Source organism: Hirundo rustica, chromosome 4, assembly GCF_015227805.2.
Source record: "Hirundo rustica isolate bHirRus1 chromosome 4, bHirRus1.pri.v3, whole genome shotgun sequence".
In the NCBI taxonomy this organism is placed as follows: domain Eukaryota; kingdom Metazoa; phylum Chordata; class Aves; order Passeriformes; family Hirundinidae; genus Hirundo; species Hirundo rustica.
In genome coordinates this window covers 48,014,786-48,038,939 of record NC_053453.1, presented here as the reverse complement: position 1 = coordinate 48,038,939, position 24,154 = coordinate 48,014,786, and the positions used below count along the sequence as shown (strand labels likewise).

The 24,154-nt window shown below is 45.1% G+C and overlaps 1 protein-coding gene across 3 annotated transcripts; it reads left to right on the top strand.

The window, feature by feature from the left end:
* NFAM1 (NFAT activating protein with ITAM motif 1) lies at window positions 1-19,046 on the top strand. Of its 3 annotated transcripts, XR_009207761.1 has the most exons (7): window positions 3,433-3,586; window positions 5,659-5,997; window positions 7,033-7,142; window positions 9,936-10,031; window positions 14,434-14,520; window positions 14,969-15,081; window positions 17,130-19,046. XR_009207761.1 is itself a non-coding variant. In XM_040062225.1 (6 exons), exons 2-6 carry the CDS (start codon window positions 5,751-5,753, stop codon window positions 17,187-17,189), a joined length of 600 nt encoding a protein of 199 aa, XP_039918159.1. In that variant the 5' UTR covers window positions 1-132; window positions 5,659-5,750; the 3' UTR covers window positions 17,190-19,046. The 3 variants fall into 3 exon arrangements, 2 of the variants coding, with proteins under 2 accessions (XP_039918159.1, XP_039918160.1); XM_040062225.1 differs by lacking the exons at window positions 3,433-3,586; window positions 14,969-15,081 and adding an exon at window positions 1-132; XM_040062226.2 differs by lacking the exon at window positions 14,969-15,081 and having other exon boundaries at window positions 3,427-3,586.
* The last annotated feature ends 5,108 nt before the right edge of the window (window positions 19,047-24,154 follow it).

Genomic DNA, 24,154 nt, shown 5'->3' with positions numbered 1-24,154 from the left:
GGGTAAATTCCCGCTGGCCACACAAGGAGCCTATGGAGGAGAACGGGTGGGAGCACCGGGAGGCTGAGGCACGGCCCTGAGAGTGCATCAGACCTGTGATGGTAACTTAGTCCCTGGGAATCTTTCCAGCAGGTGAGCAAAGAAGCAGGAGTAGGTGATTTCTGAGGCAGACTTATTTTGCTGGTGAAAGGGAATTAGAGAACTGTTCTCTCCCTTCCCCATGGTGGCGTCAACACCTCTAATTTTCTGTTTTCCCATCAAGTCACTGATCATTCTTTTCCCTAGAGCAATTCAGAGGCTAGAAAGGTAGTGAGGGCATTGGCAGCTTTTACCGCAGCATCATCCAGCCCTGTTGAGAGGCACTCGACACACAACAGTGGTAAAAATGCTGGCAGAGTTATGGCCCTGCTCATGCTGGCTCTGCTATCATTCCTGCCGCCAGACAGAGGGAAACTGTACGCCCTGGAGTCTGGGGTTAGAGGAGCCAAAGAGATTGTGAATCCTCAGAGGTGCACACGTTGCCCCTGGCTGGCTTTCCAGCGATGGGAGTTTGAGCTGGTCTCTGACAAGGCAGCAAACCCAGAGCTGCCGTGCTGGGGATGCTCTGAAACTCACTGTGCAATCAGGCTCATTGAGTTGCTGCAGCTCTTCTGTGTGCCAAGTGGTGTTTCTCTTTTGGATAGTTGTGGTTTTAAATGCTTCAGCAATAAAGAGGCTTTGTTGTGGTCTCTGCAGCATTGCTTTTGCCTTGGCTAGCAGCAGCGTTTTTGTTTGAATTAATGCTTTCCCTGGAGTTGACTGTGGGGGTATGTGTGGGCCTGTGTGTGTGTGTGCCTTGACTTGTGGGTGTATGTTGGACACAACTGTGAACAGGTACTTCTGGTAGGTGCAGCACTTGCCCAAACTTGTTATGCCTTTCCTCCTTGGGAATGCTGGCCACTATTGTGGGCTTTTTAAAGTGCTTGAGTGAAATTATAGCCACTTTTCAGCTACAGACAGAAACTGGCTTGAATCTACCCCAATCCTGTATTTAATTTCAGGAAGTGTCAGCATTCACTGCTTCAAAGGAAAGACCAAGCTGTACAAATCCTGGCTATTCAGTGCTATGGTGGGGTATACAACCAGCCAGGCAAATTCCCTTCTCATCATGCATGCAAGGGCTGGCTCACATGCACCAATGTGCTGTATAACGCATGAGCAAAGGTCATACAGCGACCTATTCCTTCAGAGCTTTTTAATTTATTTCCTTTGGCACAGATAGCCTTGTTAGTTCCACCTAAGTTTTGGGACAATCAGTTCAGTCCTGCTGCAGGCTCGTAATAGCAACTGCCCAGCTTTTCCTCATCTTCCTCCCATTTATGTCTCTGGGGTTAAAATTCAGTTCAGAATCCCCAGACCAAATTGAATTAGAATTTAACATTCAAAGATTCGGGCTCCCTTTAGGCTCTAGGGAACAGGATGTCATCCTGCCTCGTAGTTAATAGCTGCTGGGTAGTCGTTTCAAAGCTGTTTCTTTTCAGTGAGCTCTACCATAGCAAATCCCAGCAGTGAATGTATTTCTGGCCTGGCTGTGCCTTTAATCCCACAGCTGAGTCTTACATGTGGTCTCTTTTGAAATGCTAGATGAATTTTTTTTTTTTTTTTTAAATTCCAGACAGTGATATTTCTAGGGCTTGGCATTTTGAGCGGCAACAGGGTTGTTTATAGGAAGAGAACAGAAAGGACGGAAGGATGATGTTGACCTATCAGCCCTACAAACCTACCAAACTTAATCCACTTACTACCCTGAATTCCTGAAGCAGATAAATGCTGATAACAGTTAAAACACATCACTGGCAGGAGCAGCATGTTTTGTCCTGTAGAAATACATCAATACTGGAAATTACAAAGCTGTGTGCTACCATGGGGATGGGCATGATATAAGAGCTGAGGAAGCCCTCACTATTCAGCGGAGTTCTTCCACAGGAAGGTAGTGAGCCTCTGCTTCCTTCTCCCTCCCTGCCAGAACTATCTTGAGATGCCATTCAGGCCTGAGAAAGGCTTTTGACTACTGTTGTAGCCCCAGGGGCACAGCTGCCTGATCTGTGACTCCATATCTGAAATACCAAGCAGGCCCCACGTGTCTTGTTACCGCTTTTGATTGTCCTTGCTGCTCACCATTAAGACCTGTGAGGAGTGATTTCCAGCTGAGACCAGCCCTGTGCAGCTCACTTCAGCATGTGTTGGGGAGAGGAGCTGTTTTTGGCTAATCTGAGCTAAACCTTCCCTGAAAGAATGCAGTTGCTGCGCCAGTCTTGCAGAGCCACACAAAGCCACTTTCTCTTCTCCTCACTTGTTAGGGCTCTCAGGAAGGTACTGGAGCCATCCCTGGGCATCATGCAGCTGCTTGTCTTCCCCTGTGTTTAGACCCCTTACTCCTGGGGACCTATCCCAGACTGAACAGGAGGAAAAATGCTGTAAATCAAAGGTTGTTTGGAGTAAATCTCATTCCTGCAAAGTCCAGAGGGATAAAATAACTGATAGTGCTTTTGAATATATGAAGCTTACAGGCTCATTTGCTGCCTTAGGTCTTTCCCCACGTGGCCATTCCCCACCAGTCTCTGCAGCACAGTGCCCCATGTGAGTGGGCACCCTTGAAGTTGCAGCAAAGTGCTGTTTTGTGGACAGTTGTCTCAAAGAAGTGCAAAAGGAGGAAGCTTCCTAAAGAGAAGTGAAGACCTCTCAGCTGGTGGAGTTTTTGTGAGTCAGATGCTGCTCAGTTGTTGCATTGCAGATGTCTTACCTAAAAACAAGTGTTCACTGAAAATCAAAGACTCTTCGTGAGTATAGGCGGCAGGAGCCTCCCACAAAGCATAGTTTTTCTTCTTCAAAGGGCTCTTTTTAGATTTGCCTACAATAGATTACTTAAAACTTGCCTGCATTGCAAAGCTGATTCAGAGCCAGCGTGGTGTGGATCTGAAACAGCCCAGCTGTTCAGGATGGATTTACTGTCTGGTTGTTCTCACATTGTGAATTTGAGTGCCTTCCTCTGAAGGGACCTAGTGGAGAAGTTGGCTGTGGAGGGCCATTTTGTGGAGTCAGTGGTACAGCAGAGTCATTGCTCTGTACTGACTACTCGTGTACTGGTTTTCTGTGTTGAAGGCAAAACAGGTGATCACACACTTGAGTTTTCATATCACTGTGGAAGGTGACAAAGTTTGTTTTAAATGCATGTGATTTTTATAGTCACCAGGAAGCAGATCTCTGTGTGTTAAAGTACGTGCGGTCTAGTCTTTGGATACCCGCTACCATCATTGTAGTACAGAGAAGTCAACCCTGGTGTGGGGAGGAGTCTGACCGAAAAGCAGAAGAGCTTGCATCTGCCAGGAACTGCTTGCCAAATGCAGTGTGTGTACATTCCGCCTGTCCCTTTGCAAACAAGAGAGGATTGACCAGCTGCCCTGGTGTGAAAATACCTGACAACCCCCCATCTCCTTTGCCTTTTGGATCTTCATGTCTGGTTGCATTCTTACAGCCTTTTGACCCCCTGTCATGATCCCTAATCTAAAAGTCATCTTCCTGTTTCTTTGGTTGCTTCAGTGTGGAGGTAAACAAATATTTTCTTTTTAATTCCTTTTGTTTACTCTCATATTTTTCATATTAGAGCATTTCCAGCTGATCTCTTTTGCTAATTTCCAGAGATCCCCTCTAGGAATTTGCACGCTGCTGATATTTCTGTCTTCTAAGCATTTCAAAGCTAGGAGAGTGATTCCTCAAGAAAGGGGAGACATGGGAGAAGAGTTAGAGAACCTAAATAAAATGGCTTGGCTTTTTCTTGGGTATGTTCTTTTCAACCTAGTGGCTTCTGGGATAATACAAGAAGATGGATCTCTCCTCTCCTGTTTACAGGAGTGCTTAGCTGTGTCTTATATAGAAACTATATTCATGTATGTTCTGCTATGTAGAGATGAGGAGAAGGATGATGAATGATTTTGAAAAATATGGCTCAGAATAAGTTACTTGGGTTACCGCTCCCACAGTGTCTGCAGGATTTTGTTACCACCTTTTTCCATAATATTGTAACTAGCGTACACGGGGCTGAGCATGTCACTGAGGACTTTACTGTATCTCAGTTGCTTTTACAGCCAAGAACCTTTCTCTGGTGTTGTAACTTAAGCTCTTCCTTACTGTCAGGCTGTTGTCCCTGGCTATGTGATCTGTAGAGAATTTGCCTTAACATATGGTAGTTCCCAACAGTCCTTTCTGGGCAGTAGCAGTGCCCTCTCTCCATTGTTGTCCCCCACCATGAAGCCTTAGTGCTCAGCATTCAGCAGTGCTAAGTCTGAGTTGCCTTTTCCAATGCTGGCTCCCGCTGTGCCGAGGTGACGGTGCTTTTGTGATGCAGTGTTAGTCCGTGGTGACAGAAAAGCAAGCCTGGCTGTGCTCTGGGACAGCTTTAATACCTTGTTATGAGCCTGTTCATAGATGCAGAGCTCCAGGGAATCCCATCAAAAGCATAAATGGAAAAGCCTGCCCATCCCCTACTTTCTCTCTCTACCCTTTTTTCTGTCTTCTCTTGTCATGACTCTTCGGAAAGAATCCTTCATTTTTGTGAGAAGACTTGTAAGATTCCAGTTCCCTTTCTCAAAGAGTCTTCTCTTAAGTTGCTTTACATGTGGTGTTATATCAGCTGACAAACAAATAGATCCAGAGACTGCCTGATATTGAAGCCAGATTTTCCAGGGAACCAAAGAAGTCTTGTACCCCAGTCTCCTTACTGGCCTGTGGCTCACTCTTAAGTTTTTTTTCCTTTTTATTAAACGAAACAGGGAGTGAATTGTGTGGTTCCCCATCTTACTCATCCTCTCTTTTAACTTCTGACACCATTGTCTACTGAGTTACAGTGATACATCACTTTAAACTGCCGTGTATGTTTTGGGAGGAAGCATGTGGAGGGCGTGCTCTATTACCTCTGCCTAAGATACTGTCATGTATAAATACTTAAGATCTGCAGTCATCTGCAGGTAGTTCCCATAGCTGACATTGAGGCTTGTTCTTTGCTCCCATTTTAGAACAGAAACCGTTTGGAGTGATTAAGCTGTGACTTGTTTTTCATGGCCTTTGTAATGAGCCCTGTATGGGATATGCAATTTCCTTCCTCACTTGCTTTTCAGAAATATACAGTCCCACTGATGACACCTGCTTGCGTACAACACCTTCACTGCCACAGAGCCATCACATGGCCACACATAGATTCCGAAGCGGGGTTTATACCTTGGGAGTTTCAGGAGATGTCCAGTTAGCATTTATCTTGGAAAATTGCTTTCTGTTCACCTGCTGTAAATATGTTCATACACCACTGCAAAATCGGTTGACTTCCTGCTTCATTTCCTGTCTTTCTGTGTGCTGGTATTTTATGGAGGAGCTCACAAGAGAAAAGGGGAAGCCTGTGAATGCAGCAGGCTATCATGGATCAGACAGCAATTGCTCAAGAGATGTGGCAGATCATACAGGGCACGTGCTCTGAATCACTCCGCTTCTGATGAGGGCCAACACTGCATGCTAAAGGTGTGCTTCCTGGTGTCTGGTTATTTTCAGAGTGAGCCTGTCTTTGGGGCAGCCACGCTCTCCTCACTGAAAGTGATGTTAGGTCACTTCTAACAGTTATTACCCTTACAGGGGGAAATGTCGACGTACAGCAGAAACCTCCAATCCAGGTTACCTTGCTCAAGGAAGGAACATCCATCCCCTGTAAAGTCATCTTCCCTTACATGCCGAAATACACCAAATTTTCAATCTGCTATTACCGGATTAATTCACTGGATCAGAAGACATCTATCCATAGTAGGTTGGAAAATGTAGCCATTCCTTCTGGAGAGGAGAATAAAACTGCTGCCTTATCTTACGACTACAGAATCATGTCACTTGAAAACACCTCTTCTACTGGCACATACTACTGCAAGGTCAAATGGAATGATATCCAAAAAATGGGAAAAGGAGTATTTGTCCTTGTTAGAGGTAAGCGAACAACCAGAAGGGAAGGACAGGAGCTTAAAAATCAGCTGGGTCTCACTATGAAAACCTGATCTTTGCTCTTCTTTTTCTCTATCCATACATGCTATGAAGTCAGGTATGAATAAGGCTTAATGTCCAATATTAACTGCCATCAGGGTTGAATGCACTTGGCATAGGTGACCTGTGCTGCTGTTCCCAGTACATAGATGGAGATGTGAAGAGGCAGTAATTTATATCTGCCCTGCCACAGCCTCCTGGGAGTCAGAATCTATCCAGGGAACCTGGGCACTGGATCATGCGGTGCTTTTAGGTTTGAGTGTTCAGGAGACAGTGTGGCTTTTCCTTCAGCAGTGTGACAGAGGCAGCTGATAAGGTCAGTCATTAGGGTGCTTGCTGTAATCACATGTACAAGTTAAACATGCTCAGTTTTAGGGACTCACAAACAGGTTATGGCCTCACCAACATGCCTCCCTCTTTTCCATTTGGTACAAGGAGTTGGTCCGTCTGTTAATGAGCACAGTGGAAAGCTTGATGCAACATAAGAGGAACGTTAAAGAAAACTGATAAGGATGTGCATACTGCTGACTGGCTGGATGTGCATTACTGACTGTTGGATATGAAGAACTTGTTAATGTAAATGCAAAGACCTGTGATGAAGTAGCTTTGCTATACTGGTCAGAGAATGCCTACAGTACCCATCTTTCCAGTTCATGTGGGCTGTGTGCATTCCACCATCTGTCTTTCTGCTCCTATCACAAAAGACCTTCGCTACCTTCTATCTAACAAATTTCTTGTCTCTCATAGTTATGTCACCTCTCTTTGTGAAGTAAAGCTGCTTATGCCCTGCATCTTCTGTGTGATTCTGCAACTGCACCCTGCTCTCTGTTCAGTCAGCGTGTCTTGAAGAGTGTGTGCATTTCTGCCACCATATTCTGCACTCCTGTATTTTAGTTTTCTCAAGGCTCTTTCCAGGGTTAAAAATATAGCAGGGTTGTAACTTCCACTCACATTGTGAACCTTTTGCCTTCTTTCTTACAGATACAGGATACATAAATATCTCTTATGGGTGGGAAATCCTCGTTACCCTTACTATTCTCCTTGCAGTATTGAGCGTCACCACAACAGCTCTGCTTCTATGGAAAAGGAAGGCAAGTAATAACCAAATAAAAAGCAATACCTGACCTGTGGGCCTGACATTTCTAAGTCTGAAGAGGCTTTAGCCTGCTAGCAGTGCTAACTGTTTCCCAAGGGAAAAGTTCTCAGGAAAGCCTCTTCTCAAAACAATCTTGGCAAAACAGCTATCCTTTCCCAAAATAATCTTTCTCCAGGTGTTTTTTCCTGTTTCTCTAGTTTCACCAGTGGGATTAGAGACGTGTCGTTCCTGTTCACCAATCATGTTAAGTCTGTATTGGAACACCTTATAAAGGTGGTAAGAATTAGACAATAAAGCCTTCTATACTCTTTGCCTTCTGAAATACTTGGAGTCTCTCATCTTTCTTTCATGTCCTACAGTGACACCTGACCCATTCTAGAAATTGATTCTATTTGCTTCTAGCTTGGCTGAGTTGGAAGTCCCCATGCTAAAATTTTCCATGCTGCGTGTCTGATCCAGTTTGTTTTCTTAAAGTCAGTTTTTCTGAGAGGAAAAGATTACAGGAAAGACACAGGAAGTGAGTGATTTGCCCATTAAATAAATTGTGGCAATAATTTTGACTACAGCATGCTCTGCTTTAGAGCAAGGATTTGACACAGGGCAAGAAGTCACACTAGCAGTATGCTAGCCCTGAGAATATTCAAGGAGATGTAGCCTTGTGATGGGGTTTTGGAAGATTGCAGTTTGTGCATACTCAGTCATAGCTTTGGTCAGTTTACCAGTTCAGTTGTCTAAAACCCATGTGAAGGGGTCAGTTAGAAAAATAATGTCCTCTGCACCTGAGCACATCTGTTACAACCCTGATGGCAGGACTTTCCTTATTTCTAATCCTCTTTCAAGATGGAGGTTACTCTGTTTCAAGGAGACTGCAGCTGCATTCCTGAGCTTGAGCACCATAGAAGAAAAACTCTGCAGTGTGATGGGGATGGGGACCAAAGCCTTGGGCACTTGTTTGGCAGAGAAAACATTGAGACAGAGTGAGAGGGGAAGGTCAGGACAAGGATCTCAAGGAAGCCTGTGTGATAATTACAAATAACTGAGGGAAAAAAAAAAAAAAAAAAAAAAGACAAGGATATAATTTCTGGGGACACCTTCTATCAGCAGTGATTCTCTGAGGCTGGAAGAATAAGCCTCAGGGGGGAAACTGGGACTGGAATCTGGAGTGAGGAAGCACTAGGAGGGTATTAAGAGTGGATTGACAGAGCTCCTTGGGTGAGCAGACTAGTGTCCCAAGTTGGGACCAGCTGGGTAAGGAAGTGGAATCTGGGAAGCTGTGAGCAAAGAGGATACCAGGAGTGGGGAAGAAAGGATTTGGAGAGTGGGAGAAGAAAAGCCAAAAGCACAGCTGGAAGATCTGGGTGAGATGGACCCTGTGGAAAATATTGGAATCCCTGTTGTTTGGGGAAAACCTACTGCTTCTAGTACTGCTACCCTCGGGTGTTCCAATAGCATCATCTGCATTCTTCCAGAGATCTCAAGGTTGGCTTAAAAATACATTACATCTTTTAGAATGGAATTTGGGATTGTTGTTTTCTAGGTAGAGTACTTCTCATAACTCCTTGAAGCTGTTCTCTGCCACCACAACAGCAGACTCTCTGCATGCTTTTTTATGTGGAGGCTGTGCTGCGTGTAGAGTCCTTCGACTCCAAGGAGCATCAGACTTCAGCACACACAGTCAGAGATCATGAGGTTGTGAAAACAGAATGGCAGCAGTTGGCAGCCCAGCTAATCTCATAAGACCTTGCAAGCAGTCTGATGTGGGGGAGGGAGTGTAAGAGGCAAAAGGAATCGGCTGGATACAGACCCCATCTCGGCGTAGACAGTGCCTCTGTGGGGATGAGGAGGGGAGGCACTGTCATGACTCACCAGTTGGCATCTCTGGCTTTTGAGTGGGCCAGCAAATCTCAGACTTATGGCCTCTCCTTGGGGTCTGAAGAGATTGTGCAGTCATTACATTTGCCCTCCTGCAGAACACAGCCCATATTTCTCACCACAGCTTGCTCAGACCTGCTGGGTTAAAAATGTTTATCTTTAAGAGAAGCTATTTAGCATCCTCCTTAGCTACTAATGGACTGGAAAGCAGTTTGTCGTTTTCCTGTGATGTGAATATAATCATCCCACTTCTTTCTGAATTAGAATGGAGATACTTAGCAAAACCTTCTGCCTTTTCTGCCTCTTTTCTTGCTTGCTGAGCAGGGCTAACCCTTCTCTGTGTGTGAATGGAATGTGTTCAAGGAGAACTCACCTGATGCAAGAAACATTTCAGATGAAGGGACCTTCTTCCTTCAACTCCATGCTGGACTTGTGCATTAATGTATCACTGACTATATGTCATCATTAATGATTGTCTGGTGCTCTTCTGTAAACTGTGTATTAGGAAAAGCTTCCCTGCCAAATCTTGATAAAAGTGATTGCATTTTGCCTCTCTGAAATTCCTCTCTGCACTATGACCAGTGCCCTGCTTTACTGCCTGTCCTATAGCATTGTTTTGTGCTGCTCAGTGCTTACACCCTTCAGCCAGTAAGGTTTGGTTGCCGAAAGTGCTTTATATGTACACACAGAGCTCAGTTCTCCTTTCCACTACTCCAGTGTAAGTCACTGGATTCTGCATTTAACCATGCAGTGAGGAAAGTCACCAGCACATGTTGTGTGACACGGCCAGCACTCTTTCTGGTGGAAGCATTCAGGTGTGCAAACAGCTGGCTTTGTTATGACATTGGTGTTCATTTTAGCTTTGGGGTCATGTGGTTTTCTCCAAATGTGTCATTTGGTGTCTTGTCCTGAGCAGGTGTTGTGCCCTAGAAGGAACCAGCCCAATATCCTGAGACAGGAGGTGGAAACACAGCTCCCTTCAGCCAGCCCACCACCACCTCCTGTCTATGATGTGAGTACCAAAATCACCTTTCATCTCTTCTGTCCACATCATGGTACAACCCTTCCTTTCCCTGCCATGGTACAGACAATGCCAGTATCATGATGTGAAATGTAAGCAATACCATCATACCAGGCTGGTCTTGATGACCTTGCCCTGCTTAGTTTCTCTCAGGACTGGGTGTGTCTCCATCCTGGTCCCAGTCTTGGCCTCCCCAGTGCCCACGCCTTGCCCCATGCCCTGCTGATCAGCACCTTTCCCTCTGCCAGCAGCACAGAGCAGCAAGTGTGGGGCCAGGGAGGGTTCCTGGTGGAACAGGTAGAAGGGTGTCCAAAAGTTGGAAAGGAAGAGGGACTCTCAGCCCCGCTTTGTGCTGCAGAGTGTCACAACGACATGCCCTTCCCAGCTGGAGACTAATGGCTCAGGAAAGCGGCAGAAACATGATCCCCTGAACAACCCCAGCTGTTTTGAGTTTCTGCTCTGGCACCTTCACTGGTGCCACTGTCACAGACCACTGCAGTCCTGAGCAGGCACACTAGCTAGCAGGGGGAAATGGGCAGAGAGAAAGCCAAGGAAGTTTCTTATTTTAAGCATTTCCCTTTTCAATGTATAGTATCTCCTTTTCCATTTCCCAAACTTAGGAATGCTAACTGCTCCCACTCCTTGAGCCCAGTAGCCGCTGTGTCATAGGTAGTAGCAGTGAAGTGGCTCCCCTGAAATGTCAGGCCTAGACCTCAGCTACCTCAAGTAACCATGACTCCTAATCCCATTTACAACCTGTCCAGCTCCATTTTAAATTGGTTCCTTTTTCTCCTTTTACTCCAATGGGATGGCTGCTTCACTAAGAAGGGAAGGGTTTTTTTTTTTTCCCTTGTGACCTGTGGGACCAACGAGAAGGAATAAAATGAAAGTGAGTAGAGAAGGATGTTGCCTGAATATTAGGAAACCTTTCTGTCTGTGGGGTCTGTAAAGGCTGAAAAACTCTCTCCAAGGAAAACCTGTGACCTCTGCTGCATTAATCATTTAAACTAAACAAAGCAAAGCTCTGGAAAATGTACTACAGAGAGGAGCAAGGCTCTGCCAGGGAGGCAGGAGACCTGATTGGAGGCAGATACCTACAAGAGGATGGGCCTGTCCCTTCTCATTCTCTGGGTAGCACCCAGAGTGCTATCCAGGGGGCACCATTTTGTGGCCCTTCAACTTTTGGAGTAGCAGTTTAATAGAGAGTGCTATGTATTGCATATGATACGTTTATTCTGGGTAAAAGGCAATGCTTTGGGTAAAGGAGGTTGCAGGTTATAAACCTTTTCATTTGTATCAAGTAATTTCTTTTTAATTCAGGCTTATAAAAATCCAAATGGATTTCCTGCTGAAGTGGATGATTTCTGCAAGGAGACAAAAAAAAAAAATCAAATCCATTTCTCGCTCAGTTGGCCTTGTCATGCATCCTTAGCTCCATCTTAATTACATGTTTCATCATGTTATTCTGTTCAGGCTCCACTAAGGCTAATACAGTAAGCCAGCAGTCAGCCTTAGGCACAGGCAATCCCAGGAACTGGCTGGGCCCCTGCGCTTGCACGAGCCCTGTGGACCTGGTCCAAGTGGCCTTCCTGTGAAGCCTCTTAACCACACACCAGCTGTGCAGGGCTCCTGGCCAGGCCGGTGTGCAGGGCTGCAAGCAGCCTGGGACCATCTCCTGCATGCTGGGGGGTATGAGTCTGCCCACAGGAGTTTCCTTTGTTGTTGAGCAACTGCTGCAGTGGTGTGGCTTGAAGCAGCAACTCCAGCTTCGGACAAGGCACAGGCTAAGAGCAGGGCTGTGATGTGGAGAGCAGCAAGAACAGCCCTGCAAGACATAATGGGCCAGGGGAGGAGAGAGGGTGAGAGCCCTGGGATGGAAACCTGCATTGGATGGGCCCTCAGGATAGATGAAGGGAATAGAAAGTTGACAGACCTGATTTCCTTTGAATCATAACTCTGGTGCCCCACAGCTAAATTTTGTTGGGGCTCTGTGTAGTGTAAACTCAGCCCTGCAAACTGTGTTTGAAACTAGGTGAGTTGTGAAAATTTATTGGTAGCTATTGAATTCAGTGCTTAATTCATGGGGAGGGAAAAAATCTGTGATCAGCATTGGGGCAATCTAAGGCATGGAAAAAAAGGAAGGACAAATGAGAAGTAGCTCCCAGGGATGGGATAAAGAAGGAGGTCAGAGATCAGGGGCTGGACAGGAAGCCAGCAGATGCCAGCTGTGCTATCTAGGTGGGAAAGCAAGAGGTTGGAGTCTGGGTAAAAGTGAGGCCAGGAAAGCACAGTGTCCTTGCAGGTCTGAAGCTGGGAGCAGAAGCAAGCGGAGGCAGCGCTGGGCATCAGAGTAACAGATGCTGTTGGAACTGGCTGGCACAGCTCATTAAATGCTCTGTGTTATCCTGTATGGTAGCGAGGCTCATCCCTAGTGTGGGAAGGATCCTAACACACCTTCTGCAAAGTTGTCCTGCTGAACATCCCTGCGAGCAAATGCCTTCCCTAGTGGCTCTTTTAGGTGCCACTATCTACTTTGTGGTCCCTGGGGGTGGCTGTATGCAGTCAGAAGTATAGAATGTGGCCAAAAGCCTGGTAATAAGGGGGCAGCCAGGAGCCCACTTTGTTCTGTCTATACTGCCTTCCTTTTTCCTCTCTGTCCTCCTGCAGCCCTAGAGTAGCTCTACCTCACTGCACTGCCCAGAACCAAACCTGTATATCCTCTGACTTCCTGCTTAGCTGCTTAGTTAATGAGCAGCTTGGAAATAACAATCTGAGGGGCATGCTTTATCTGCTTTACACTTCAAACAAGCTATTTTGAGCAACAAACAGAACTCCTACAGTGCAGGTACAATCAGGTTCCAGAGCACAGGAGCGTTTCCAGATGTGAGGGAGACAAGAGGCTGCTCAGGGATAGGAAGGTGTCTGTCATCAGGGAAGAGAGTCGCTTGTGTGCCTCCATTGTGACAGTAGCAGGTGATCAGTGTCCAAGTAAAAGTAATTGACTTGCAAACGGTGGTTGGAGACACCTGCTCTCCAACTGACTGGAAAAGGACTGGCATTGTTAACAGCCTCCATGGGAAGAAGGGAATCTTTCCTGGAGGTGAAACACCTTGCTTGCAAGTGCTTCAGTCTGGAGTAGAGAAAGAGGCTACCACAGGGACATGGAGGCAAGCTTCTGGAAGCTCAGCACACAAGACAAAATTCTCACTGTTAGCATCATGAAGAGAATTGAAAATGAGTGTGGAGAAAGAATTTTCTGGGTGCACATGCGAATGATGGGGATGTCTGAGTAGGAAAAGCAGATTTTTGGGAGCAGGAAGCAGACAGGTGAAATAATTTGACTGTTTACAGAGTAGCAGTGGGAATGTGAGAGTCATGTGGTACTCCATTCACTGTGGCCAGCTCATGTCTAAGTGCCTGTTTATTCCAAGGCCCAGTCCCCAATGCTCCTTTTCTATCCTCTGGTCCTGTTCAAAGCACTTAAAGATGCTGAGAGTTTGCAGGTCCACATGAAATTATGAGGGTTCAAGTGATTGGTATCCCCCAATGAAACCTCCATGTTTTGCTCATCCTTCTCACTGCATTACAGGGCGCCTCACTCTCTCCACTAATACCATCTGCCCCTCTTGGAGCCATCTCCCTGTTGCCAGAGAAACAGCCACCTTGGCCACCTGCTGTCATCCTTGAAACACACATGGAAAAGTCCTCATGATTGTTATGTTTGATCCTTCAGGCAGATCTGGAATATCACTCAAACTGACATGCATCTTCTGTGACATGATTACCTGGGGGACAATTCATGCATATGCATGCAGAGCATGTGTGTGTTTCTCTGTGTAGCCGAGTGGGATCATGGTAATGTTTGGTTTAGGGAAAAAAAAAAATCAACAGACAATAAACAGAAATTGTGTTCATTTTGACAGCCTCTGTACTTCAGGACCCCCATCCTCTCCCATTTCTCACCTTTGTGTCCCCAAAATAATCATGAACAAGAGCTTGTGGTTGTCAGGCACCTAGACAGTCTTGGGTGATGCAGAGTATTGCCTCTTACTTGTGTTCCCCCCTGGTGCGTAGCTTTGCATTCTGGGAAAATTTTGGAGCAGAGGGAAGCAGGGGCATTGGCATTCTTCTCCACTGCCTTACACAGGGTAGATGACATCAAAGCCTGTCTCTGTACGCCTGAAAAAAAGATGATGCAGCTGCACTGTAGGGATTTGGGGGAAAGGGATTTTCTGTTTGCCCAAGCTAAGGTCAGGAACTTCAAAATTTTGGAGATGGCAGGAGTTCCTAAAAAATGTCAGGCATGAGATGGGGGACAACCCAGTGGGTAATTAGTTATCTTAAACCTAAGTATTTTATTTGACCCCTACTTTCTTTTCTCTTCTCTGTGCAGAGCCTGGATGTACAGCAAGTTGATGTCTATTCTAGCCTTGAGAACAACACAAGCAACCCATCACACAGAAAGAATTCTCCAGGGAAGGTGAGGGCCAGGGCCATGTTCTTGGGAAGTTCCCATTTGCCCTGGGCACCTGGGGATAGAAACCCTACACAATCTTATGACGTAGCAGGCAATAAATGTGTCTCCAGTCCCACATAAAGGGAAGAACGGGATGTGGCATGCACTCGCCAGCTGGGCTGCACATGTTGCCTATCTTCCCTCTTCCAGCAGAACCCTAGCTCCTACAGCTCTACCAGTTCTGGCACTCATGGTTTTGTGCAGATGCTTTCCTCTATGACGTATGCGGAAAGGCACTGAGGGTTTTGGCATCACTGCTCCCTCTGAACAACACAGGCATTCATGAAGATTTTGGGCAGGTGCTGGTCCTGTTATTGCCCTTTCCAGATTATTTAGGCAGCTAAGACATCCTCTGGGCTGAAGGAATCTGTGCACCGGCAGCAGACTCTGAACACAACTTTTCTCTCACCAGCATTAAGCACCTGAGAGCCATTTCATGGTAGCAGAAGCTAAGATCATTTGAGCAGAGACTGAGCTGATACAATCTCTGCTGTCACGTCTGGTGCTCAGGAAAAAGGAGTGTGGGTATGTTTTGGATTTGGATCTTCTTGTTGGGCTGACAATTATGAATGAGAGACAAGGAGCTAAATTCACTCATAGTGAAAATAAAGGCAACTAGGAATATCCTGGTGTAAATTTGTTCTGGGGGCCAGATGAAGCAGATCAAAGGCCCACATAGCCTTCTACCCTGCCTTTGGCAAGCATCAGCTGTTTCATATGGACAAAACTTGCATCAGGGACCCCAGGGAGCATTTTGTTCCTGTCCTCAGAACCCAATTTTTCTTTTCTTCTCCAGACTTCTTATCTACTTAAAAAATATATCCTCTTCCAATGCTAGAAAATGTTCCTGGAAAACATCTGCTGCTTTCTCCCATTAATGTTCTATTGGGGAGAGTTTCCCTGGTTGCACCAGCCCTCTCTTTTGTGAAGGACAGTATTTTCCAGTGTCCAAGACATTTTCACAACTCCCACCTTTTAGGAAAAAGTGGTCTAAAATCAAATAGCTCCCTTTGTGTCAGAGCTGCTTGTTATGTGGTCTGGTCCCATGGCCACTGGCCTCCTGCAGTTATTGCTGTGACACCACCATGATGGTGGTACCAAAAGCAGTGGCAGGTTCCTGGTTATTGAGGTGAAGGATGGGTTGTTCTATATAGGCTTGTCTTATATGATGTGCTGGAAAAGATAGCATCCCTGCATTTGTGTTTTGCTGCATTTTGAATTATTTGGATAGGGTCCCTCTTTCTGATCCTTCTTGTTCTTCTGTATACCTTTACCAGCTGCCCCCTCTGAAATGACTGAGTCTGGATAGTAAGATGAAATTTGTGTGGGGTTTTTCCCTACCAGGGGGCTATCTGGGCTGTGCTGAGTTGCTTGTGTGTGGCCCACACCGTTCAACCACTCTTTGGATAGACAGAGGGTCTGTAAAACAGAGCAGCAACAAAGCAACAGCAGACGAGCATCTGTGTGTGAGTGGGTCTGGCACTGGCGGTCTCAACCAGGGTGGGGTAAAGGTCAAAGTAGAGATGGGAGAAAGAGAGAAGAAAGCAGAGAGGGAATGGAATGAACTCTCACACTCAGAGCAGTCAACTCCAAGTGTTCTTGTGCTGGTCTGGAGGAAGCAGAGTATGAGTGGCAGGGTCCCATGAACTCAACACGAGGGAGTTTTTACTATCCACTATGGTTGCAAGCACCTTGATCAGCTTCCCTTAGTCATCCTGGGTTATGACTACTTGAGACACTTGTCCTCCAGCTGTCTTTGCCAGAATATAAGAGGGTGTTTTCCGTAAGAGTGAGACTTGTGGGTCAGTGGGTTTAGCCTGTGAGTGGTAGCTGAGATTGCTGAACAGTGGCTGACTGTTCTTCAGAGGGTGCAGCTCAACCCTTGCTGTGGGATGCTGCACAATTGAGGGGGAGTTGTAAAGGGAAGCAGGGCAGAAAGCCTCTGAAAAGAGTATTTATATGCTGTCACTCTGGACCTTTGGACAGCTTGGATAGCAAGGGGTTAATCCTGCATGCTTTGGAGGTGCCTCCACTCAGCACTTTTGTAGTGTTTCCCTTTGATGGTGGCAGCAGAGAAAATGCTAGTGTAGGTAGGGCTTAGTTCAGCCGGTGGCATTTTAGCTGCTTGCTGTGTAACCTTGCTTACAGCAGGCCTGTGCCACACAGCACTTAAAATATCAGTCTGTCAGCACCTTGTCTACACAAGGAATGGTCATGAGGAATAGACTCAACTGTTGGAGAAGCAGGATTGAGGAGGTCAGGGAATTCCTCCTTCACAGAATCCAAAGTGATTTATTTTCTTACTGAGTCCAATTTTCCCTCCCCTCCCTGTCTGACAGTTTTTTGGGGAAGAGTGGCTAGTAAAGGAGACATCTTTATCCCTTGGACTGGATTAGTCATGTTCGTCTCTGGTGGAGCAGTATTTCTCACTGCTTCTGTGGCTTCTGTTTCAACAGATCACTTACAGCCATTTCTAACAGAACAAATGTCAGTGTCTGCTTATGAAGAATTAATTCATAATTTTTTGAATAATTTTCCTTTATTTCTTTTTTCTCCTTTTCGTCATTCTGCAGACACCTAAGAAGCAAGAAACTCTAGAAGAATGCTCTGATACATTGTATGAGAATATCTAACAGGGAAGATATTTGACCCCATGTGGACCAGACATCTTTCTGTATGCATCTCTTATATCCCAGATGAGATGCAGATACCTGCAGAGATCCACAGTGACTTCAGAGCACAACCACAAGGGAATTGTGAACCCCTGGCTCCTTTTAAACTGCCCTTCATTAACAACAGAATGTATCTGTTAAAATCCCTCGGGGCTCAGTCTGCAGTGAAGCAGCAAAGCTATTTTGCAGCAAAACAGTTTGATGCAAAAGAAAAGCTGCTTTTGTCAAGCACTTATCTTGGGCAATATGTGAAGGTTTCTCTCACCTGCCCCGGCTGAAATACTTAACTCTTGATCCTCTGCAAGTGGTAGGACAATCCAGAAACTTGCCTGCTTGCTGGCTTGATGTTCCGATCCTGGCCTGCAGCTGCCCATCTGATCCTGTGCTTGTGGCTTTGCCTAAATGGCCATCAGGACTTCATGCATTATTTAACCAGATCCAAGTATCCACTTGCCCATTTTCCCTTTCTCAGGAACCCCACAGCAAACACACTTTCTCATAATCTGCTAATCCCATCAGGTAGTCACAGATGCCTGCTGTGACCTTACTCGAGAACAAATCAGTGCCTCCATATTGCTTCCCCTTCAGCAATATGAGCAGTACACAGTGAGGACTGGATGCACTGACGGAAGTAAAGGCAGAGAAAAGGAACACAGAGAAAATATCCCTTCCTGACAACATATGTCAGTGACCATTCCCAAACAAGACAGAGGAACAAGGAGGTGGGAACATGAGAAAACTCCCTTGCTGGGGCTGCATAAGTCATGCAGGTCTGGAGCCAGGTTTCAGCCCGCAGAAGTCCAAGTAGAGCTACCGTTTCCTTTTCTTCTTGGCAATGGGCATTGTTATCACTTGGGATTTTGAGCCTCTATGGGATCAGGCATGGTACCTCTGCCCCACCAAAATCAACAGGTTTGCCTTTGTTTCAGCTGGCTGCTGTAGAGTACAAAGCTCCTTTACCCTCATACCATACATTATTGGCTAGGGAGAGCACTTCCAAAACTTAAAATGACTGGAGGAAGGAGGAGGGAAGCTTTAGAAATGAATTTGCTATCCAAGTTTTTTCTCCCCTGTCAGCTGGAACTTGCCAACCATTTCTGCTGATGCATATTCTGGTTCTGATAGGGAAGAAGTTACATTAAATATCTGTATAACATGATCAAACCAGGAGATCAAAAAGCTGGGGCTGTTTTTTATCTCATATTAAAAACCAACAACCAAACAAAACCAACCCAGAATAAAAATATGCAGCATAACTTGAGAGGAATTGTAGAAACCTCTTTAAAAAAGAAGAGCAAATTAAAATTGAGCTCCAGGATCATAGGACCCTCTCTAGCTGAAGATAATGTTGCTATGTATCAGAGATAGAGGCTATGGAAAATGTCTCCGGGGCCTCCGACCTTCCTATACTATGTTTAAAGAGATAATCCACTTACTGCTTTACTCTTTTTATTAGAAAAGATTTCACACATGCAGTTTGGACTTTCTTTAACCACAGAAAAATGCTTTTTCTCTTCTCAGTGCTGAGGAATTCATTTCAGAAAAGGCAATGAATGGACAGCATGGCTTATTTGACCCATTTATCATTTAAATGATCACAATAATTATAAATATTTTTGATGTAAAAAGTTTTAGATTTTACTAATATGACCAGGAAATATTTGTGTTCACAGAAGAATTTACAGAGGATTGTACAGGTATAACAATTCCTTTCCTTAACAAATTTGAAGAAATTATGAATTATAAATATGTTGTAGTATGGCACAAAAATATTCAGCAGATGCTGGTGGATTAGATGAAAAGTAAAAACTTTCAAAATAATGATGCTTAGGTTTTGTGTTTTGTTTTTCAAATTTTATAAATGTTAAAAATACTGGATGCTACTGGAAATTTCCTGGCAAGGATCTCTCTTTGCAGTGAGTTGATTTGTGTTGTGTTTTTGTTACCTTTTTAAGTAGCATGTGTCTTACACGTATCCCTGAACAATTCTATATATTAAAAAGCTGAAGCTGTTTAAAATAAAACATGAGAGAAAAAACAGTATTTGAAATGGAAAATGCTGTTCTAGAACAGTCAGTGCTAAAGTACTGGAAGAATCACATCAGGTTCTGATCAATTAAGTAAAAAAATAAAATTTTCTAAGAAACACTGGCAAATGTGGGGATTTGTCAGAATTGGGGTGAGGGTTGCTCTGTTGATTTCAATGGCTTTTGGGTTGGCCCTGTGAAGAAGGCTAAAAGGCTGCTGCATGAGAAAAAGGAAGTTTAAAGCTATGAAGCCACAATCTAAAATCACTTCCTTAGCATCAAGCACCATGGGCAGCCACAGCAGCAGCAGTGTGTGTGAAAGAGAGAAAAGCATAAAGCAGAAGGCTGTGAGAGCAGTGGTGTTTTAAAATGGTACGGAGTTTTCCAGGGTGGTATAAGGAAACGCCTGAAGGCAGAAGTAGGAGATACTATGGAATATAATTTATATAATATTGGTATAGCTACTTTGAAGCAGAGATTTGTTCAGGGAAAAGGCAGTCATCTGATCTTTTTGTTGTCTTTTTGTCTTTCCTGGCTCTGTGGCCCATGAGAATAGGTGCAAAAATGAGTGCTACTAGCAAGAGGAAACATGCTCATTTCTAAGTGTTAGGCAATTGAGGGGGAAAAAAGAATGGATCAGTTTCTCCAGCTCCACAAATGTGAAAAGCAGTGACTGGCTTATCGTGTTCACCCTATACATTTTGCTTTAAACTGAATGCTGAGAAAGGATTCCTCTTAAAAACGGTGTCTCTAAGGTCCTTAGCTCCACTTGCTTCCCACAGCATGGTGCTTTTAGGCACAGGACAAGCTCCCTGGTTATAGTGGTATAACCTTTGATTTCTAGGTGTTGAATTATCTTTTTCTATTGTCAGGATTTCAGGGAGGTGGAGACCTGTTATCAAAATAAGCAGTGGTGTGAGGTGGGAATGCACTGCCTGCCTTCTTCTAAAGGAGATGCTGTGTTAGGACTAGGATCCTTTGCCCTGTTCACAAGACATGAGCCTTTGGTTCTGAGAGTGCATTGCTACAAAGGGTGTTGGTGACACTGAGGTCATCTATTCCCTTTAAATGGATTCCTTCATAATGTTTTATACAGCAAATCCTCATTTGAGAAGGTAAAAACCAGGGAACACTTGAGAGGTTTGATGATTTGATCTTTTTCTGCAGAGGACAAGCTCTTGCGTGGATACTGTTTTGTCATACGAAACAGTGCAAACCATATTTTGCCTTTATGTGCAGACAAGACCTTACTGTGGTAGATAATGCCAGTGAAACACATGTCCAAAGTGTTCTCCTTCATCACTTCTGTCTTCTCTTCTTTAGCCTTCTCAGGGGCATCTCTACTGCAAATCATCTCTAAATACCCAGACAGAGCTGGTTCTTTATCAAGGGAAGCGCTTGACTGAACAGCACCCCAAAAAAATGGTTACTATGGCTCTGGTTTGCACTGCTGTCCTACTCAGCAGTACCCTTCAGATGTGCGAGCTTGGGCAAGGGCAGGGGTCTCTTGTTCCAGCTGGGCTGTCTCTTGGAAAGACTTGGCATTCTTTCAGGCCTTGGCCATGCAATATTATGACCCTGTCAGACAAGGATTTAGGGAAGGCAGTGAGTGAAGCCACCAGATGGTGCCCTAGGTCCTCTCTGCTCTCTTTCCTGTCCCCTGTGTGCCCTCATGCCCCCGGCCAGCTTCCCTGATAACTCCCAGACCACAGACTCCCCAGGGGAGGGCAGCTGCGGCCGTGCAGAGCATCCCCAGCCATGACTGTCTTCTTTCCCTGGGGCTGGTGACTCTGACACTCCTTAAAGGTCTCCGCCATGGCCCAGGTGTCACCAGCACCTGTGAAGAGATGGGGACAGGACAGGCTCCCCTCTTTTGCATCTATGATATCTGGAGCAATTGCTTCATCAAATGCCAATGTCTTGACGCAGGACTGCCCATGCAAGGGACGGGAGAGTGGCTGCTTATACCATCATGGGTTAGAGTGGCATCTGAAATGCAAAATTAGTCAGATGTTGGGGGTGCTTGGAATTGCCACCACTTTCTTTCACCATTTGGAAATGGCATCTTATCTTGGGTCTAGAAAAATTTACCGTGTGTCTGTGATGATAAAAATCATTTGCACCATATTCTGCTTCTCTTCTTTACTATGTCAGGAAACTGATGAAGGCTCAGATACTGTTCTTTCTGTGTTTTGGGATTCTGTGGTGGTCAAGATTTGCAATGCACAGTGAATTATCATTGAGAGTTTTTAAAGAAAATGGAGCAGCTGAGAGAGCATCAGTGATCTCCAAGAGAAGGGAAGAATGTGAACCTTCAGTGTCTCCTCTTGCTTGATTATCGGACAAGCCAGGCTCTACTTACTGTGAGGGATGAAATGTTTTTCTTTCTTAATAATAAAGCAGAAATGCAGATTACTGTTAGTAAATAGTATGTCACTAGGTCCTTCATTGTTAATAACTAGGCCTGTAAACTGCTGGAATGTATTGCGAGCTATGAATCTTCAACGTTCACGGCATCTGTGCATCACAGAGCTGCCACTATGTAGCTGCCTGGGGACAAAATGTGATGGTGCCCTGACAATACCAGGCGAGTTCCTATGGGAAATGACACTGAGGAGAAGCTGTTTCTGAGGGAAGGACTACTTTTCAGCAGGAGGGGAGGGCTCCAGTTCCAGGAGGAAATCTTTCTCAGTAGCTGATGAACCTCTCTTAGAGCTTCTCTTTTCCTTCAGCTGTGAACGGCCAAGGGGTCTGTGGTCCGACCCAGAATGCCGCAATCTTCCCAGAGAGAGAGGCCTCGCAAGAGACAACTTTCTAAGGCTCTCGGGCTGTCTTCCGGCTGCTGTGTTACCTAAGCAAGGCGCAGCCTGTGGCTGCAAGTGATCAGCTCTTAGCAGTGATATCAGCTCTGCCTTGTGAGGTGATCCCAGGCCGACTCAGAGACAGAGAGACAGGAGAGACGTGGCAATTCCACAGCCTTTATTGTCCAGCACGCTGCGAAGGGGGCCAGGGACAACAGCTCCCTCCTGAACTGGGCAGAAGCTGGGGTATTTATGGGGGAAAGCGAGGGTAGTACCAAAGGGGAAAAACCAATGGGTTAGAAAGAATCTGCGTGGGTATATCGGAGCACTGTCAGTACTCACCATGACCAGAGAGAACAGTCTCATCTAAAGGTTCTCTCTCCCTCTCCCAGGGAGGGTTGAGATGAGCTTATCACATTCCACTCAAGGGACATCCCTCCAGGGCAGAGGCCTGGCAGGCTCATCTCCACATTCAGTTTTTTGAAATATGTGGATTGTGTTGTATCGCTCTGGGCCACGTGAAGATTTGAATATACAGCTGGTAGGGCCAGGCAGGTCAGCCACCCTGCTTTAAGGAGTTAGAATATAATTATCCAAATTGGAACAGGGTGAACATGAAAAAGCTAACATATGGGCTTCTTCAAAATGTTATGTCTTTTAATAACCTGTCAGGGCCTCCTGTTTCTATCCCATCTGAAAGAGTCATCTGCTTACAATTTTGTGCAATGATATCTGAGCACTTCCAGGAGTAATAATTGTATCCAAAATACGTATGGCACAGTGAGCTTCCCTCCCCTGTGAGAGAATTAGTGCTGTAATGCCCATAATGGTGCTTTTGGCAGTGATGCGTACTATTAAAATCAGAGGTTTCAGAAGTTCTTGCAAGGCTCAGTATGTCATTTCAGCTTCATGCCTGGAAAAAATGGAGACTCATGAGCTTAAATTACATTTTCATGACTGCAGAGCATAAGAGGTGAAGCTTGGAACAGAATTCAGGTTTTGGTGTTCTTATTTCTATCAGGTTGTCCAGGAAGAAGCCAGTAGCTAGGTAAGTAAGAGCTGCTGATCTATAGTTTAGGGAAAAAGAAAGTTTCTTCCTGAATCACCAGCACCGGGTTCTGCAGCACTTTGCTCTTCATCTTTGATTCCTCATGCAGGTATCAATCAGACTCACATCTGCCTAGCTGAGGTAGCAAAGCTGCAGAAGAAGTTACTCCTCTCTTTTACAGAGGCATAGACCATTTTGGCAATAAGGAAAGCTCATCAGAATCAAATTACCATAGGAATTCCCAATATGTGTACCATAATTCCCCAAATAAATGTTTACAGAGGGAATATGCTGAGTTGTTGCTCATCCAGCCCATAAAGTCTTTCTGATTGCTGAAGAAGTTCTGAGCTCATTGAGAAGAAAGCGACTGCACCTGAGTTGCAAAGGCTCTCTCCACTCTCAAGGAAGGGAGGCAGGGAAGTCCCTACCATCACAACAATTAGATTTTGGAGAAGGAGGTGTGAGGAGAGGTGATAATGCTGATAATTATGTGAATGGAAATGCTTGCCATTCTTTTTAATGTTTAAAGGAAACCGCAGTTTTGAAGTGATGTAATTGCTGCTCAGTTGGACTGTTTATTTAAGCAGTACAGTGCAATGCTGTGCTGGCACGTGAGGGAGAGAAAGAAAAACTTCATCTTGGCTCCTGCTCTTGGGATTTCTGTACACTTTCAGACTCCGAGTAAAGGCAGGATGTGAATCTGAAGTACGTAGCTCTTCCAGCATGGCCCTCTGTACAGACTGGTGCTTTGCTAAGGAATGTGCAGAACACAGATGGGGGTTCTGAAGGAACCACTTTAATAGAAGGAATTTTAACTGTTCTCCCCAAATATTTAAAATCTTGCTGTCCATAAAAATCAGGCTAGCTATTTCAGGTTCTTGCAGAGCTAAAGTGAATGCAGCATCTCTCATTTCCAGTCATGATAAGTCACTTTTAGATATCAATTCGTAATTGCTTGAATTTTCAGAGCTGACAGTGCCTGTCTGGGCACTTAGACAAGAGCTACATTTAAAAGAAAGGAGAAAGTACTTCTTTATTTCTTTTTTTTTC